The sequence below is a fragment of the Jaculus jaculus genome, chromosome 1, assembly GCF_020740685.1.
Source record: "Jaculus jaculus isolate mJacJac1 chromosome 1, mJacJac1.mat.Y.cur, whole genome shotgun sequence".
Classification (NCBI taxonomy): Eukaryota; Metazoa; Chordata; class Mammalia; order Rodentia; family Dipodidae; genus Jaculus; species Jaculus jaculus.
The window spans coordinates 131,638,970-131,657,854 of NC_059102.1; the positions used below are offsets into that span (position 1 = coordinate 131,638,970).

The 18,885-nt window shown below is 41.5% G+C and overlaps 1 protein-coding gene across 5 annotated transcripts in view; it reads right to left on the reverse strand.

Moving 5' to 3' along the window:
• The window catches only part of Mrrf (mitochondrial ribosome recycling factor), a 74,980-nt gene that overhangs the window by 19,705 nt on the left and 36,390 nt on the right, over positions 1–18,885 (reverse strand). For all 5 annotated transcript variants that reach the window (XM_004662768.2, XM_045160843.1, XM_045160830.1 and 2 more), the window contains exon 6: positions 1,758–1,917. In XM_004662768.2, coding sequence (XP_004662825.1) covers positions 1,758–1,917 — 160 coding nt within the window. The remainder of the gene's footprint in view (positions 1–1,757; positions 1,918–18,885) is intronic.

An 18,885-nucleotide genomic window follows, 5' to 3' on the forward strand; every position in this document is an offset into this window, starting at 1 on the left:
TGAGAAACCCAGGAGGTCCACAGGCTTACTATCAGGAAGCAATGAAAAGACAAAGTGTCCACTGGAGAGAGGGAATCTTCTATGACAACGATGAGGAGCTGGGCCAGCTGGGACAGGGCCAGGACAGTGTCTCTCAAGCCTGACCAGGCTCAGTAAAGGCCAAGCTACTCTATGGAAAGACCTCCTTCTGGCAAAGCTGAGTAGAAGGGTGGAAAAAAGGCAAGGGGGTGGGGAGCTTTGAGAGCTGGGCGTCAGGGATACTGATGGTACTTTCTAGCACACCAGGAAACCCCTTCAAGGTGGAAATTCTCCCTCTCTCTCTCTCTCTCTCTCTCTCTCATGGTTTTTCGAAGTAGGGTCTCATTCTAGCCCAGGCTGACCTGGAATTCACTATGGAGTCTCAGGGTGGCCTTGAACTCATGGCAATCCTCCTACCTGTGCCTCCCGAGGGAAGGTAGAAATTTGTTACACACACACACACACACACACACACACAGAGAGAGAGAGAGAGAGAGAGAGAGAGAGAGAGAGAGAGAGAGAGAGAGAGATATGAGACCCTAAAGGTCAAGTAAATACTGGTAAATTCACCTTTCTACCTCAGTTCCCCCTGGCACCAATCAGACTCAGACTCAGACTTTCTTCATTTCCTGGCTAGATTTCCACAACCACCTACTTGCTTTGGTTTTGTCCCCCAACAATGTTTCCTACCTGGCCACCACAGTCATCTTTCAGAAACACATATCAGCTGATTGATATGGATGCACAGCCAGTGTGGGAACCCTTTGGACATGTTAACTGGCACATAAGACCTTCTATGATGTGGCCATTCTGTCTTCCCACTTATTCTCTAGGCTCATTATAGGGTCAAGTCCTGCTGACCTATGTGAAAAAAATTCTTTCATATCACAATACATCTGTACATTGAATCTTCCTATCCCCCTTGTCTATTACTGTTTTACTCTAGTTCCTTGAGGGTTTATTAAGTGCCACTCTACACACTGGGAACATAGCTACTCACTCCTCAGCAACCAGCAAACCTAACAGAACAGCATTAGCAAGGAGCTCTAAAGTCAGTCTGCCCATATTTATTTATTTATTTTAAATATTTTTATTTTTATTTATTTATTTGGCAGAGAAAGAAGGGGAGAAAGAGGGAGAGAATGGGCATGCCAGGGCCTCCAGCCACTGCAAATAAACTTCAGATGCATGCACCCCCTTGTGCATCTGGCTAACATGGGTCCTGGGGAACAGAACCTGGGTCCTTTGGCTTTGCAGGCAAACACCTTAACTGCTAAGCCATCCCTCCAGCCCAGTATGCCCATATTTAGAGGTCATTGCTACCATTTACCACCAACAGGACTTGGACAAGTTATCAAACTTCTCTGACTCTTAGTTTCCTTACTATCCACCTTGAAGTTTTGTTGTTCTGTTGTTTCAGGGTCTTGCACAATCCAGGTAGGCAAGTATTCTTCCACTGAGCTACACCCCTGACCCCAACCTCAATTTTGCAGTGATGGGAGAAATGAAGCAATGTAAAGTGTGTGGCCCAAAGGCTGGGCCACAGTCAAAGGTCAACAGCATCTTATCCTCGCCTATGGATCTTTCCAGGGTCTAGCATAAGACAAAATCTAGAACAGAGACTTAGTGTTGATCATATGAACTAAAGAACCAGAGACATTCTGTTTTTAATTGTCTTTGCTTCAGATACAAACACATAGGTTCCCCGGATAAGATACATAAACAATAGTCACTGGTACCTGCTTCTCTATGAGCCTAATGGTGTCCTCTGAGGTGTTGTCCTTTGATTTCTTGAGCTTGTTCATCGCATTGGCACGGACCCTCCGTAAACTGTCTTTGGCCTTGTTGGTGCTTTGTTTGGCCAGTTTCACCAGCATTTCCCTGTGTTCCCTGGTTACTCTGATAAAAGACACACACAAAAAAAGTTCAACAAGATCATCTAGCAATGCATTAACGTCAAGCCAGGATTTGACCACCACTATGTCCACTAGCTCAGTAGTCTGTAATTTCCCCTGTCAGCTGATGATCTTCATTATTCCTGACAGATGTCCATGAACATGCTCAGTGTCAAGCACAGTTCCTGGTGAGGTATCCAGGAAGAGCCAGTAAGCAACTGCTGATGAGCAGGAACCAAGGAGGCTAGGAGGACCTGGAGTCATGCTCCATACTACTTACAATATACATTCATGAGTAAGGTGAAGGGTAAACAAGATGATCATGTGAACTGGTGATTAGTAACTCTGGCACATCCCAAATATTCAACAAAAGCAATTAATTAGCCATAATTAGCCTTTCTCTTCCATGAAAGGCAGCAATGCAAATGAGTAATGATGTTATAAAAATAGCATTAGCTCTAAATCTGTAAGTCACCCAAAACGAGTAATTTATAAATATTGTAAAACTGACCAAGAAATAGCCTAAGTCCAGTATAACATGTGAGAGTTGCTGTACCTGTTGACTTTCAGAAAGTACCCACGGAAGTGTCCAGTATCTTACAAAGACTTTATATATCACAATTGTTCATATTTGTTTATTTATTTAAAGACAGAATCTCATGTATGCCAGGCTGGCCTCAAAATCATTATGTAGCTGAGAATGATCCTAAATTTCTGATCTTACTGCCTTTATTTATTTACTTTTTGGTTTTTCATGGTAGGGTCTCACTCTAGCCCAGGCTGACCTGGAATTCACTATGTAGTCTCAGGGTGGCCTCAAACTCATGGCAATCCTCCTAACTGCCTCCAGAGTGCTGGGATTAAAGGTGTGAACCACCACACCCAGCACCTTTATCTTTTAAGTGCTGGAATTTTAGGTGTGTGCCATTATGTCTTGCTTATGCAGTACTAGGGTTGAACCCAGGGCTTTCTGCATGCTAGGGAAGCACTCTTCCCACTGAGCTACATCCCCAGCCCATCATTTTTATAGTTAACATCCTCATCAGAATGACACCATACAGATTTGGTGCTGACAACAAACCACTGGGAAAGTAGTGCTTCACTGATCCTTACAACTAATAAGACAGTTATGATTTTACATTTAGTCGTCATGACTACCTAGTCAGTAGCCCAGCATATCTGCCCTGCCCTCCTTCCCCCATTCTGTACAAACTGCCCACTTCCAGTTAAAACCAGTTCTGGGTGCTAAAGTAATACATTAGGATGAAAGCAACAGACATCTGTTCTGCTCTTAAAGAATCTCATTTATGGAGAGAGGCAAATAAGAAGACATTTACAATCCAGCATGAGAAATGCTTCAGTAAGGGAAGTGGGAAAAGAAAGAAAGGTGCCATGTAGGGAGCAGCGCAACTAACTCACTAGGAACCGATGAGTTCCTGGAGGGAGTGAGCAGTCAGGGAAAACTTCCCTGAAGAAATGGTGTTGAAGGCTAGTAGTCATCAGGAATAGTCACTACTACTCTGGGCCTTGTCCTCATAGGCACAGGTGAGGAATGCAGTTCCACACCCTATGGTAAGGCTATACAACTTGCACTGGCCAATGAAATATGAGCAGATGATGAGTATCATCACCTCAAGAAAAAAGCTTTCAGAGGCAATGAGTGTTATACCATATTTGTTTCCCTGGGTCACAGTAGAAGTTGAGATAGAGCTCAGGTCCTAGGATATTCATGACGAACAGCACCTAACACATAGCTTAACCAAAAAATAAACTTCTTGCTGGGTGTGGTGGCACAGGCCTTTAATCCCAGAACCCAAGAGGCTGAGGTAGGAGGACTGCTGCGAGTTCTAGGCCAGCCCGAGACTACATAGTACATTCTAGGTCAGCCTGGGCTAGAATAAGACTCTACCTAAAAAAAAAATAATAATAAAATAAAAAATAAATAAATAAAAATAATCTTCTTCTGTTAAAAAAAAAAAAAGGAGATTTGCTTATTATTGCAGCACAGCCTATACTATCCTAATGCACCTCACTAGACCTAAAGCATAAGTTCAAGTTTAGAGGCAGAGCAAGGAGAACTCCCAAGAGTAAAGAGCCTGTACAAAGGCTCTGAGGTGCACAGAAGCCATGTTTCATCTGAGGAGCTGGCTGGAGCACAAATAAAGGAGTAACAAAGGAACAGTCTTATATGACCATGAGCCACATTTCACAGATGAGGAAAATGAGCTCCAAAGAAGAGTTATATCTTTTTGTTGTTATTGTCTGGGGATTTTTTGAGACAGGGTCTTACTATGTAGCCCAAGCTTGCCTGAAAATCATGATCCTCTTGCCAAAACCTCCCAAGTTTTATGTCTATAGGTATGCATTAGCATGCCAAAGTTTGGTATCTTAATCAAAGTCAAACCCAGAATGACTAGACTCAAAAGCCACTGATTGATATTAGTGCAACAAAATTCCTCTACCCTGAAATGGACATCCCTGGCAAATGCTTCTTGACCCTTTGTGGTAGTTTTGAGTAGATGTTCCCCAACAAGATTAATGAGTTTTCTTGAAGCTTCTTGGACTTCCAGCTACTTGGCTGGAGGAGGTGTCAGTGGGGCAGACCTGAATAGCAGCTGAAGACAGGCCTGTGCTCCCAGCAGTTTGACTGCTGGTCTTTTTGCTCTTGGCTTTTGGTGGTGGATTTTTGCTTTTATTTAGTTATATATGTTTTTTGCCATTAAGGAACTTCCCCTGGGTCTGTAAGCTTCAAATAAATACCCGTCCTCCATAACTGTGTCTGGTCTGGAGGTTTATCCCAGTGACCTGAAGCTATGGGCAACACCCTCAAATCAACATTGTTCTTGCCAAGTAAGGACTTCCCAAGTTCTGGATACATGATCATTATAGACTACTAATGAGTATACACCAAACATTTCATGGCATCTACCTTATAGTTTCTCTAGAGATAAAAAGAATAGAAGTTTTGAGGAAGAACAAGCTCTGAAGATGAGGTAGACAATGTCACTAATCTTCACAACTCCTCTTCAAATGAGAGTCCCATTTTCCAATGAAGAAACTGAAGCTTACAGATGTTAAATGACTGGCCCAAGGGCTTGAGTGATAGATAGTACAAGGGCTCAAATCCAAACTTTTCTGTTCTGAATTCTTTCTACTCTCAGTACAAAACACACAACTCTTAACACAAAGGGGATAAAAGATTCTGGAATCAAATATGCATGACCATGGCCCCAGGAACACAGATTCAAATTATCCCAAATGTTATGTTCCAAAGTGTTAATTTTACAAAAGTTTTACAGTTATGAATAAAATAAATTCATAAATCAAGGCACCTTTTGAACACATTGGTGGAGACCTCAGATAGGAGGGTTACAACAAAGAGGAGAAATCTCTGCTCTAGGCTTCAGAGATTATCTGATGTTACTCTCAGCCTTTGGGTTGGTGGAAGCCAGTGGTCTGTTAGTACATACTGAAAAGGTTTCACCTGATCACCTGATAGTCACAGGATATTAGGTCAGACACAAAGGTGGGCAACAAATTGCTAGTAAGGGGCTAGAAAGTAGCCCAAGGTAATCTGGCTGTGATCCTGCAACACTCCATCTCTCTGTGATCACAGGAGCTGTATCACTGCATTTGGCCTTGATCGAAGGAAATGCAGTGCTTTTTGGGAACTTTAGTTCCTACCGCTTTTCCATGCTGCCTACCCCTTAAATCTATTTCATTTCAAGTAAATCATGCACTTCTGCTTCCAGGCAGAAAGCTTTCAAAGTCAGTAATATGAATCTTGGGACTGAGAAAGGACAAAACCACCATGTCAGGAGTTTAGGGATTTGGATCAGATCTTGTTACTTTTATGGTTTCTAATTCATTGAACAAAAATCATGCTGACATGTTTAGGTCTCTTTTTTGTTCTGCCAAAGCATATGTCGTTATAAGGAAGGAACAGGAAAATTAAAACTTGATCCACTGATTCAAAAAACTTAATCCTGTTGAAATGCTAGGAGGGGCAGAAAACAAATGAATCTAAGGCTATAAGAAACCTCTTAAGCTTCTCTAAAAAGAGCTTATTGCAGTATTTCAATCTTGTATTTCATACACAATTTCAAATAGGTATCTCACTTTTTTTTTTAAATTATTTATTTATTTAGTTGAGAACGACAGACACAGAGGGAAAGACAGATAGAGGGAGAGAGAGAGAATGGGCGCGCCAGGGCTTCCAGCCACTGCAAATGAACTCCAGATGCGTGCGCCCCCTTGTGCATCTGGCTAACGTGGGACCTGGGGAACCGAGCCTCGAACCGGGGTCCTTAGGCTTCACAGGCAAGCACTTAACCACTAAGCCATCTCTCCAGCCCTCAAATAGGTATCTCACTTTTGAGAAACCTTCAATAAAAAATTTTAATCAACTTTTCACTGCTTTAAATTTCAAGTGGAAGAAAAAACATATATTTTAAATACATATATTACAACTCAAAAACACCCTCAAAAATAAAAATGAGGTCATTATATATAATTTGGCCTTATTATAATGTATTTTATTATTTTTGTGAGAAAGAGACAGAATGAGAATGAGCAAGCTAGAGAGCCTCTTGCTACTGCAAACAAACTCCAGATGCATGCACCACTATGCACCTGGCTTTACATGGGTACTGGGGAATCAAACCCAGGCAAATTGCAAACAAGCACCATTAATCACTGAGATATCTCCCCACCGCATAGGCATTTTTAAAATATATTAATGTACCTGTAACATTACCATACCATTAACAGCAGGTTTTAGATGTACAGATTATTACTGACATTGTAAAAATATTTGTTTCAGGTTTTAAGTACACAGTCATTTATCAAGAAGATACCACAAGGAAAAATGAGAGGGAAGAGCAATGAGAAGGGGGAGGATGGTGGGAGGAACAAGGAATGGTGGGCACAGGAAGGGCCAAAAGGAAGAAAGGCAGAAACATCCTCACTTGCATTTGGTGCTGAGCTGAAATTTTGTATCTAACTTATAAGATCAGATACTCACGGTGACAGTAGAAAGTAATTTTGAAGTCAGAAAGACCAATTTCATTTGCATCCTTATCACTGAGAAGATGGCTACCTGAAGGCAAGATAGTTTTCCTTTTTTTTTTTTTTAAATGTTTATTTATTTATTTGAAAGTGACAGACAGAGAAAGAGTCAGAGAGAGAGAGAGAGAGAGAGAGAGAGGGGGAGGGAGGGAGGGAGGGAGGGAGGGAGAGGGAGAGAATGGGCATGCCAGGGCCTCCAGCCACTACAAACAAACTCCAGACGCATGTGCCCCCTTTTGCATCTGGCTAACATGGATCCTGGGGAATCCTCGAACTAGGGTCCTTAGGCTTCACAGGCAAGCACTTAACTGCTAAGCCATCTCTCCAGCCCACAAGACAGTTTTTCTGAGTTTAACTTTCTTTATGTCTAAGATGAAGACAAAAAAGATACCTTATAGGGTGACTTCAAAAAGTAGATATAACATGGGCTGGGGAGATGGCCTAGTGGTTAAGGTGTTTGCATGAAAAGCCAAAGGACCTTGGTTTGATTCCCAGGACCCATGTAAGTCAGATGCACAAGGGGGTACATGCATCTGGGGTTCACTTGTAGTGGTTGGAGGCCCTGATGTGTCCATTCTCTATGTCTTTCTCTGTCCTTCTCTCACTCTCTCAAATAAATAAATGAAAAAATTAAAAATTAAAAAAATTTTAAAGTAGATGTAGCAGATATAAAGTACTGATAAAGACAGCAGCATATAGTAGCCTTGAATAAATGATAGCATTTATGAATTTCTTAATCAAATGCATTTAATTACTTCCTTATGAAACAATAAAGGCACATCTGCTTTAGAAAAGAAACATACATTATATTATGGAAATATTTTAATCCCTTTCCAGGCCAGTTAGTAACACATCTGATCATCGGCACCTCACATGCATAGGGTCTGTGACTATACCAGGTTTGTGTTCCAGACTTCTGAGTTCCCACTCTGAACTGGTGTGCATTTCTTATGGAGCACTGGCTGAACTCCTTGTGCTCCATGCCAGATCCTCACACACACTACAGAGGAAGAAGGCTGGGCCTGGCCTTTCCAGAGATTCAGTGAAGTGGTAGAAACAAACTTGTTAACCAATGCCAAAAAAGACTGTGACTTCTCCTAGGACCTTCTATTCAAGGAGCATGCGGAATTTTGGCACAACTGGTCTGCTCTGAAATGGGAAATGCCTGAAGAAGCACAGTAATGGGTCAGCTGCAGAAGATAGGAATGGACATTTTGGGGAAAAGCACAGAGGGAGATGAAATGGTGGGAGAACATAAGACTGGAAAGGGCATATCAGGACAAATTTGTGCTGCAAGCCTGGAGTTTTCAATTTTTGTTTATCAAAAATTGATTAACAAAAGGGGAAAGTATGGGGGGAGGGAGGGAATTACCATGTGATATTTTTTATAATCATGGAAAATGTTAATAAAAATTTAAAAATTTAAAAAAAAATAAAAAATTTTAAAAAAAATGATTAACAAGAAAAGAAAGGAAAAGGAAAGAGACAGCGAGGGAAGAAATATTAAGGCAGGCCAAGCAAGTGACTGATACTCTCTAAGTCTTAAGTGTTCTTATCTGGAAATAAAATAAAAGACAAGAATACAGCACCTCTAATTCATTACTGAGACTGAAACAATGGAATTATGGAGGGAGACACTCAAGCCTGCCAAAGAATGAGCACTCAGAATATGTAACCCATCTCTTGCTGCTTAAACAGTAGCTTAGGTGTTGGCACCCCTCAGGCATCTTCAAATAATGAATAGTTTAAGAAAGTTTTAATAAATAGAGAAATGATTAACACAAAGATTATTTTTTGAGATCTGATGAATAAGTTAACATCATATGTATATTTTTTTAATTTATTTTATTTTATTTTATTTTATTTATTTATTTGAGAGCAACAGACACAGAGAGAAAGACAGATAGAAGGAGAGAGAAAGAATGGGTGCGCCAGGGCTTCCAGCCTCTGCAAACGAACTCCAGACGCTTGCGCCCCCTTGTGCATCTGGCTAACGTGGGACCTGGGGAACCGAGCCTCGAACCGGGGTCCTTAGGCTTCACAGGCAAGCGCTTAACCGCTAAGCCATCTCTCCAGCCCTCATACGTATATTTTAAAGTTACATGTTCCAAATATATAGCCCTGAAATCTCTTTTCAACATTCACTCAATTTCTGGCTTTATTCAACTTTTTACTAAACATCCATTATGGCAAAAACAAGGGCATAACCTTAAACAAATGAGTTTCCAATCTAGCAAAGAGAGCAGTCCTGTTTAGGCTAAGATGAGGAAAAGTAGGGGGAATGGTTATTCTCACCAGAGGGAATGGAAAGGCATTGTCCTGAGTGAGGACACTGCTCGTGGACTGAAAAGGCAGTGCAGTAGGAGCACAGAAAGCAAGGGGTAAAGACTACCCAAAACAATGAGGTTGGAGAGGCCGGCAAGGGCCCAGATACACAGACCCTTCAATGTCATACTGAGCCATGCATGCAGAGGAATATTATTCAGCCTTCAAAAGGAATGATTTGGATACATGCCACACATAAACCTGTGTGACACAAACCTAACAGCCTACAAGCTTGGGCATTACAGTGACAAGTCCAAGTGAAATAAGCAAGATTCAAAAAGAAGGTACTGTGTGACTTTGTATATATAAGGTTTCTATAGCAGTCAAGTTCATATAGACAGAAAGAAACATGGTTCCCAAGGATGGAAGGATAAGGGAAATGAGGGGTTCTTTAACAGATACATTGATAGATACTGTTTCTGTTTTGCTGGATGAAAAGCACTTGGAGACTGGCTATACAACCATGTGAATACACTGTTACTTATACACTTAAAATGACAAAGAAGATAAAATTTAATATGTATTTTACCACAATTTTTTTAAAGAAGGGACTTCTTAGATTATTCTTACAAATAACACAAACCACCACAATAGAGGTCCAGGGAAAAGGAGACCTGGACAAACTTGTAATTTGTACAGACAGCAATGTGCAAACCATATCTAAGAACACAGAGAGACTGGGCAGAAACCCCTAGATAGGAAACTGGGGTGCTCAAGACACACTTTACAGCAGCTTCTTGGCTGGGTGATGAAGACAGCAAGAAGCCTTTTCTGCTAGGGTCAGAGAGCCTGCCAGTGTAAGGCAGGGCTTTTGGCAGAGCCAGCAGGGTCACATTTTGTTTGCATAAACTTTGCCAGGCAGGTCTTGCAGTAACTTCCTGGATAGGGGCCTTCTTTCAAAATTCCTTGAGCATGTTGTCATGAACAATAAGCAGAGGGCATACCCCACTGATAACTAACACAACAGAGACTCTCACTGGCTGAAATGACACTGCCCACTATTTCAATCAAGTAAGAAGCTATATGCCACCAGAGGAAGCCAAGCCCTGCTCAGCGTGGGCAGTACAGTATAACTGCACTTCTAATGTCACAGATGTAACTTCAGAAGGATCTTTGGTCACTTAAAAGGTAGCTTGAAATATAGCCTTAGGGACTGGAGAGATGGCTGAACAGTTAAAGGGGCTTGCTAATAAAGCATGATAGCCTGGGTTTGAGTCCCCAGAACCCACATAAAGCCGGATACACAAAGTGGCACATGTATCTGGAATTATCTGCTGTGGCAGGAGACCTTGGTATGTCCATACTCACTCACTTTCTGTCTGCCTCTTTCTCTCTTCTTCTCTCCACATAGTTTTTTTTTTCAACTAAAATATTTTTTTAAATCATAACTTTAAGTCAGATGTGGTGGTGCATGCCTTTAATCCCAGCATTTGGGAGTCAGAGGTAGGAGGATCACTGTGAGCTCAAGGCCAGCCTAAGACTACATAGTAAATTCCAGGTCAGCCTAGGATAGAGTGAGATCCAACCCCAAAAAAGAAAAAAAAGAAAAAAAAGAAAAAAAAAACACATAATTTTAAAGCCAAGATGACTTAAGTTAAAGTCTCAGCTCTGTCACTTGTTAGTTTTAGAACTTTGATTATGCTATTCAACCTCTCCAAACTCAGTTTCCTCATGTTTGAAATGGGAGCATGGCCATTACTAAGAAGCGGATACAAATGAAATGATGGTGGTAAGGGCTTGGTACACTGCCAGTGCATATGTACTGCAGGAGCTCAATATGGGGTAGTTGCACATCATTCTAATTACCGGAATCTCCAATACTTAGGGACAACAGGATATGAGTAGAAAGGGAGAACATGTTCAAAAAAGATTTAGTCCCTTGAAGCTTGGGCCATGGAATGGATGGTGAGCAACAATGTAAAAGGACAGTAACTCAGGAGTATGAAGCCAGAGCAATGAAAGTTCAAGCCCATCTGTAGTACAGAGTGAGTTCAAGGCTAGTCTGGGCAACTTAGTGATATTCTGTGTCAAAATAAAAAGTAGGAAAAGGGCTGGAAACAGAGTTCATAATAGAGTACTTGTCTAGCATGTGCAAAGCCCTGGGTTCAATCCCTAGTAAATGTCAAAAAAAATTGGAAGAGAGGGCAGTAGCAGACAGTGGGAGCTATGGGGGCTATTCTGTCCCAGTGGTTGGAGGGAGCAGCATATCTAACCACAATTCTGAGGATTCCACTTAGGGAAAGTCTATCATCCCCTTACTGGGTTGCTGAGAGACTTCCCCCCAGTAGGAACATAGATCTGCAATCAGCAACAGACACATGCCCTGTTTCATTGTTTGCTGATGGGAGCTGTTCAGTGCCTGAAGGCTGCTGGCCCAGAAGGAAATGTTTTTGTTTTTATAGCCTGACCAGACTTCCTATGTTGCAATGTACCTCAACCCAACCCTCCCATTGGTCGGTCTTATATACATTAATATCCCATAAAGACATCAGACCAAAGGACTTCTACCACCAATAACTTTAGTTCTACTTAGGAACACAAGTAACCACCTGCTTTCCAAGGTTTGGGACTGAAGCCTGGCTAAGAAATGCTGAAGTGCAGTCCAGTAGGAAAGAAAGAGAGAGGAGCTGAGGTCATGATCCTAACCCCACTCTGCCAGCTACATGACCTTAATTAAGTCAACTGTCTTCTCTGTCACCCTAGGATGGAAACCCAAGCCCTGGACTAAGCAGACTCCTAAGGAGACTCCTTCAGCTTCCACATACATTAGTGAATATAGGTTTGTGGCCTAAACAGAACTGATTCCCCAGCCCTACTCTGTCACTCAGAGATTGAAAAACTAAGGACACTGGCTTTTCCTCTCTGAATTTCAAGGTCACCTTGTACTTGAGAAAAGTCTCTGAATCCAGAATGCAGGGCTTAAGACCCAGATGTACATGTCTACATTATGTGGCTCTGGGAAAGTAAATTAACTTCTTTGTCTTAGTTTCCCTGACTGTCCTAAATATAAATCTATTTGCTTAATTAGAATCAATTAATAAGTGTGATGGCACATAGTGACATACTCAATAAATGTGTTATTATTTTCTCAACTGTGAAATGCAAAGCTAGGGTGAGAATATAGTTTGGATGTGACCTTTAACCAGTGTCACAGTGGTGCATACCTTTTTTCTTGTTTGTTTGCTTGTTTTTGTTTTTCGAGGTAGAGTCTCACTCTAGCCCAGGCTGACCTGAAATTCACCATGTAGTCTCAGGGTGGCCCTGAACTCTTGGTGATCCTCCTACCTCTGCCTCTCAAGTGCTGGGATTAAAGGCATGCGCCACCATGCCCGGCCGCGGTGCATTCTCTTAATCCCAGCACTTGGGAGGCGGAGGTAGGAGGATTGCTGTGAGTTCAAGGCCACCTTGACACTACATAGTATATCCCAGGTCAACCTGGGCTAGAGTAAGACCCTACCTGACAAAAACCAAAATACAAAAAAAAAAAAGGTGACCTTTCTTCCATACCTGTTATAAGCAAATAGCAGATGATAGCTAACAAACATATGCAGGCACTGAGCTATCTGAAATTATAAATAAGAAAGTAAGAAAACTAATAGAGGCCCAGCTCAGGGGCAAAGCACTTGTCAAGTATGTACAATGTCCTAGGTTCCATCACCAGCACCAAAAGCAAAGGCAAGGGGGGAAATAAAGATGTTTCCTACTGAAAAAAAGGTGGCTACAAGACCACTCTAGAGAAAGACTACCTGTGCTTTCATGTATTAGCTATGTGACACTGGGCAGAAAGAGCCGCCTTCTGTGACTTTTTTCCATCTATAAACTAGGTATAGTAATGGCTTCAAAAGATTACTATGACAGCTGATGTGTTCATAAAAAATTTCTATTTAATAGAAAAAACCTAAAGAATAAAAGATTACTATAAATATATTAGCTAACACACAAATAGCACCAGGAAGACAGGGGCCAAATAGTGAGTGCTCATATTTGCTTAGTCCACAAACACTGAAGGCACTGCAGCTGTGCCTTGTTCCAGGGGCTAGGGATATATTGATGCAAAAATGACTAGCTCTTCCTCTCTCTTCTCAAAGCATTACCATTCTAGTGAAGGAAGGAGAGAGAAAGAAAATAAATAAATGTCTAAAAGGACATGTAAGTGCTGAGAATAAAATAAAGCAAGATAAAGAAATATGGAAGGATCTTGCAGTAGTGTAACAAACCCAGTCACATTCATCTCATCATCCTACCCTGGCGTCTTCAGCTCCCTACCAAAAATAATGATAACATCTGCAAAGCCCTTTTAAGGTGCCTGACTCTGAGCTGATGCATTCTCTATGTATTAGGTCAGTGAATTTCACAATACCTGGATTTTACAGATTAGAAAGCAGAGGTTCAGAGAGATCGAGCAACCTGCCCAAGTTCTAGTTTAATCTCTGTATGGCCCGACTCCTGAATTCCAGGCCTTCTGCTGTACTTATCCTTGTTGGTTACATGAATGTCACAGCTATTCTTACTAGAGGTAGGATAAGGACAGCACTGCTTGTGCATTAAGACCTGCTTATATGATATAATTCACTGTTATCTTCCAACACTTGCAAGAGCAGTAGGGGGGAAGGCGAGAGGGAAGGAATCACTAGAGGTACAATGGAACAATGTTTTGCCCTACAGCAGGTACAGAGAACATAGGAATGGCAAACAGAGAACGCTGTCCTTTGTGTACAGCTTTTGGACAACCATAGGTGGCAACTTTCTTTTCAGTCCAGGCTCTACTTCCCTGTGTGTTTCAGTCATCACATTTATGCCGACAGGGAGCCCTACCCTATACATTTGGGACTTGTGATCACAGCAGGCACTTCTAAACTGCCATGGTAGGAAGCAGCACTGAATAGGACAAGACAGGCATCTTGAAACTGTAGGGGATCTCCAGGCTTGGGAGGTAGGAAGAGACAGTGTTCTGAACTTGCCTGAAAAATGACTGGCTCTGGGACCTGGGCGATAGCTCAGTAAAAGCATATGCTGTGCAAGCATAGCAGGACTTGAGCTCAATCTGCAGTATACATGTAAAAAGCCAGCTGTGGCTTAGCAGTTAAGGTGCTTGCCTGCAAAGCCTAAGGACCCATGTTCGACTCCCCAGATCCCATTTAAGCCAGATGCACAAGGTCATGCATGCAAACAAGGTGGCACATGGGTCTGGAGTTCAACTGCAGTGGCTAGAGGCCCTGGGGCACCAATTTTCTCTCTCTCTTTCTCTTTCTCTCTCGTTCCCTCCCTCCTTCTCTCTCATAAAAAAAAAAAAAAAGCCAGTTGTGGCTGCACACATCTGAGGAGTGGAGTCAAGTATTGCTGGGATCCCTGGTCGGCCAGTCTAACTGAAAAATAGCAGCTCCAGGTTTAGTGAGAGATTCTGTCTTAAGGAAATAAATAGAAGAATGGTAGAAGAGGACATCAGATGTCTTCCTCTGGCCTCCACTTGTGTATACACCTGTGCACATGCCACATACACATACACATCGCAGTCACCCAGCCCACCAGAACATAAGGTGTTCTCCTCTGATGTGTTTTTCCCTTAACAGATCATCAAAGGTCTATGTGGGTTGTATAAGAAAAGGATGTTACAAGTATTTCCTAGAATGTATAAATCATGTACACATATTATCCTTATAACAAGATCTATAAGGTGATTTAGTGGCTGAAGTAAGGTCAACCCTAGATGGAAATTGGTCACATGTCATTAGCCAAAGGAACAATGTGATAAGATGGTAAGAACATGGACTCTGAAAGCAGACTGCTTCAAACCTACAAAACAGCTCTTTGCTCTTCCATTTACTAATCTGTCACCCTGAGCAAGTTATTAAACTTTTTGATCTCTAGTTTCCTTATTTGTATTTTACCCATCTCAAAAGGGTATTTCTATGCAGCCCCAAAATACCAAGACCATCATGAAAAACCAAGTTATAGTGCTGTAGACATCTAATGCCATTTACATAAAATATGTACAAATACTCTTTGATTCATGATGGGGTATGTCCTGATAAACTCATAAATTAAAAAAGGTTGAAAATGCAATACTTCATACACTTAACTTTCCAAACAATGTGGCTTAGCAATACAGCACTGCAAAATATGGCTGTTTCCCTTACGACCAAGTGGCCAGCTGGGAGCTGTGACTCACTGCCCCCTCCAGGATCACAACAAAGTATTGGGCTGCATATGGCTGGCCCAGGGCAAGGTGGGGGTTGGAAATCAAACATCCAAGTACAATTGCTACTGGCCACTTATCACTTTTACGTCATTGTAAAGTACAAAAATCCAAAGGTGAAGGCTGGAGATGGCTTAGCAGTTAAGAAGCTTGCCTGCAAAGCCCAAGGACCAATGTTCAACTCTCTCTTCAGATCCCACATTAGCCAGGCACACAAGGTAACGTGAGCACACATGTGCACAAGGTGGTGCCAATTCTCTCCCCCATACCTCTCTCTCACATAAAACAAACAAACAAAAAGACCAGTCTGTTGGGCTTGCCTCAAAAAAAAAAAAAAATCCTAAGGTAAGCCACCATATGCCACTGCCCATTTGTACATATACATGAGTTTACATGTGCATTTTTTTTTTTTTCGAGGTAGGGTCTCACTCTAGCCCAGGCTGACCTGGAATTCACTATGGAGATTCAGGGTGGCCTCAAACTCACAGCAATCCTCCTACCTCTGCCTCCCAAGTGCTAGGATTAAAGGCGTGCAACATCACGCCTGGCTTTACATATGCATTTTTTAACTGGGAAGAATATATATGTATGCATGTACACTAAACAGTGGCTACTATGGAAAGAATACTTGGGTAGTAAATGAACTTTGCTGTGTTTGCTTATTTGTCTATTTTTGCAGTACTGAGGATGGAATTCAGGGCCTACACATGCAAGACAAGTGTTCTCCCACCAAACTACATTTCAAGAGCTTTTATTACTTTTTCTTTTTGAGACAGGGTCTTACCAATTGCCCATGCAGGCCTTGAACTTGCAATCCTCCTACCTCAGCCTCCCAAATAGCTCAAATTACAAGCTTGAGCCAACAGGCCCAACTTAAACTTTCCTTTTTGTATTGCTCTAGAATTTGAATTTTTGTGATAAATGTGTATTATTTTTTCAGTTAAGAGATGAAAAAATATATATCTGATAACTGTCTAATTGCCAAGATACATAAAAACTTATAATTCAACAATAAAAAGACCAAAAAAAATGAGCAAAGGACTTGAATAGGCCTTTTTTCTAAAGAAAACACAAATGGCCAATAAGCACATGACATGCTAATCATCATCAGCCATTAGGGAAATGAAGACCAAACCCAAGTGAAATACTGCTTTGTATCTTTTTTTATATAGAGAGTTTTGTCTTTTAAAATTATTCATTCATTAACTTTTATTTGGGACAGAGATAAAGAGTATGTGCGGGGGGGGGGGGGGAGTGAGAAAGAAAGAATAGGTACACCAGGGCCTCTAGCCACTGTAAACAAACTCAAGACACATGCACCACCTTGTGCATCTGGCTTATGTGGGACCTGGAGAATCGAACCTGGGTCCTTAGGCTTCACAGACATGTGCCTTAACTGTTAAACCATCTTTCCAGCCTCACTTCATATTTTTTAGTATAGTAACAATAAAAATGACAATAAGATAACAATAAAAATAAATGGTATGGCCGGGCGTGGTGGCGCACGCCTTTAATCCCAGCACTCAGGAGGCAGAGGTAGGAGGATCGTCAAGAGTTCGAGGCCACCCTGAGACTACAGAGTTAATTCCAGGTCAGTCTGGACCAGAGTGAGACCCTACCTTGAAAAATTAAAAATAAATAAATAAATAAATGGTATGGTAAAGAGATAGAAAAAATGGAATCCTCATATAGTGTTGGTAAGAATGTAAAATGTGCAGTTCCTATAGAAAAAGTTGGCAATTCCTCAAAAAGTTAAGCAGAGTTACCATGTGACCCCATAAATCTACTCCTAAGTATAAATGCAAGGAAACAAAAACGTTCACCCAAGAACTTGTACAATATCCATAGCACCTTATTCACAACAGCCCCAAAGTAGAAACAACCCGATGCCACCAAATGAGGAATGGATATATCAAATGTGTATCTGTTTATACAATGACATACTGGTACATGTTATAATATGCATGAACCTTAAAAACATAAGCGAGAAAGGAAGGGAGGAGGATACTTAATAGGTTGATATTGTATATATGTAATTACAATGATTGTAATGGGGAGGTAATATGATGGAGAATGGAATTTCAAATGGGAAAGTGTGGGGGTGGGGAGGGAGGGAATTACCATGGGATATATTTTATAATCATGGAAAATGTTAATAAAAATTAAGAAAAAAACATACGCTAAAAAATCTCAATCACGAAAGAGTACTTATTTTATAACTTCATTTATATGAACTACTCATACTAGGAAAGCTAAGCTAGAGACAGAAAGTAAATTAGTAGTTGCCTAGAGCAGGTTTTCCAGGAAAGTGAGTAATGACTGCTAGTGGAATAGGACTCCTTATTGGGAAGTAGATAAAGCCCTAAAACTGATTGTGTTGATGGCTGGATGCACCTCTCTGCACACTAAAAACCACATTCATATACTTGCAACAGGTAAATCCAATCTCAGCAACGCTATTAAAAAGCCCCAGGCGGGCTGGAGAGATGGCTTAGTGGTTAAGTGCTTGCCTGTGAAGCCCAAGGACCCCGGTTCGAGGCTCGATTCCCCAGGACCCACATTAGCCAGATGCACAAGGGGGCACACGCGTCTGGAGTTCGTTTGCAGTGGCTGAAGGCCCTGGCGCGCCCATTCTCTCTCTCTCTGTCTATTTGCCTTTCTCTCTCTCTGTCACTCTCAAATAAATAAATAAAAATAAACAAAAAAAATTTTTTTTAAGCCCCAGGCCTCTCTAGTATAGCAATGTCGGGCTGCCTGCCTCAGTGAAGGCAGTATGCTCATAATGGTGACCCTCACAGAGAATATCACAGGAGGGCTCAGTAGCAATGGTGAACCTAAAAATGACAATGACAATAGCAAAAATCATATGAACTCCCATTTGTTCAATTTATTTCCCTCCTTCACTGGTGTCAGACCTACATTGCAAGCAAACGACACCCTGTCTACTCCTGCTCCCCTTGTATTTCATTCTTCACGTTTCTTTCAGTAAATATTCACAAAAGTAAATACTGTTGTCATTCCATTTTATAGAGGAATAAAGTAAGCTTAGAGAGGACTGTCTTGATTAGGACATGTAACTCTTTGCTGATTGCTTTTTAACTGTTTCCTCCAGCTCTCCATTTGAGCTCTCGCTGGCTGTACAGCAGCTTCCAGCCTCACATAATCCAGCTGGGGACCAATCCACCCTGGGCATCATCCAGAAGAAACTGCAAATTGGTATATGGGAAGAGAGTGGAAGTTAGCCAGCGGGAGCTGTAACCCATAGCTTTTTACTATAATCTGGAACACTTTCTAGTCTGATTCTTCAATCATCTTGGAACAATGTCTGGGGGAAGGAGCCAAATCTAGGCATCGGATCTACCATTCAATAATGCCCAGAGAAAA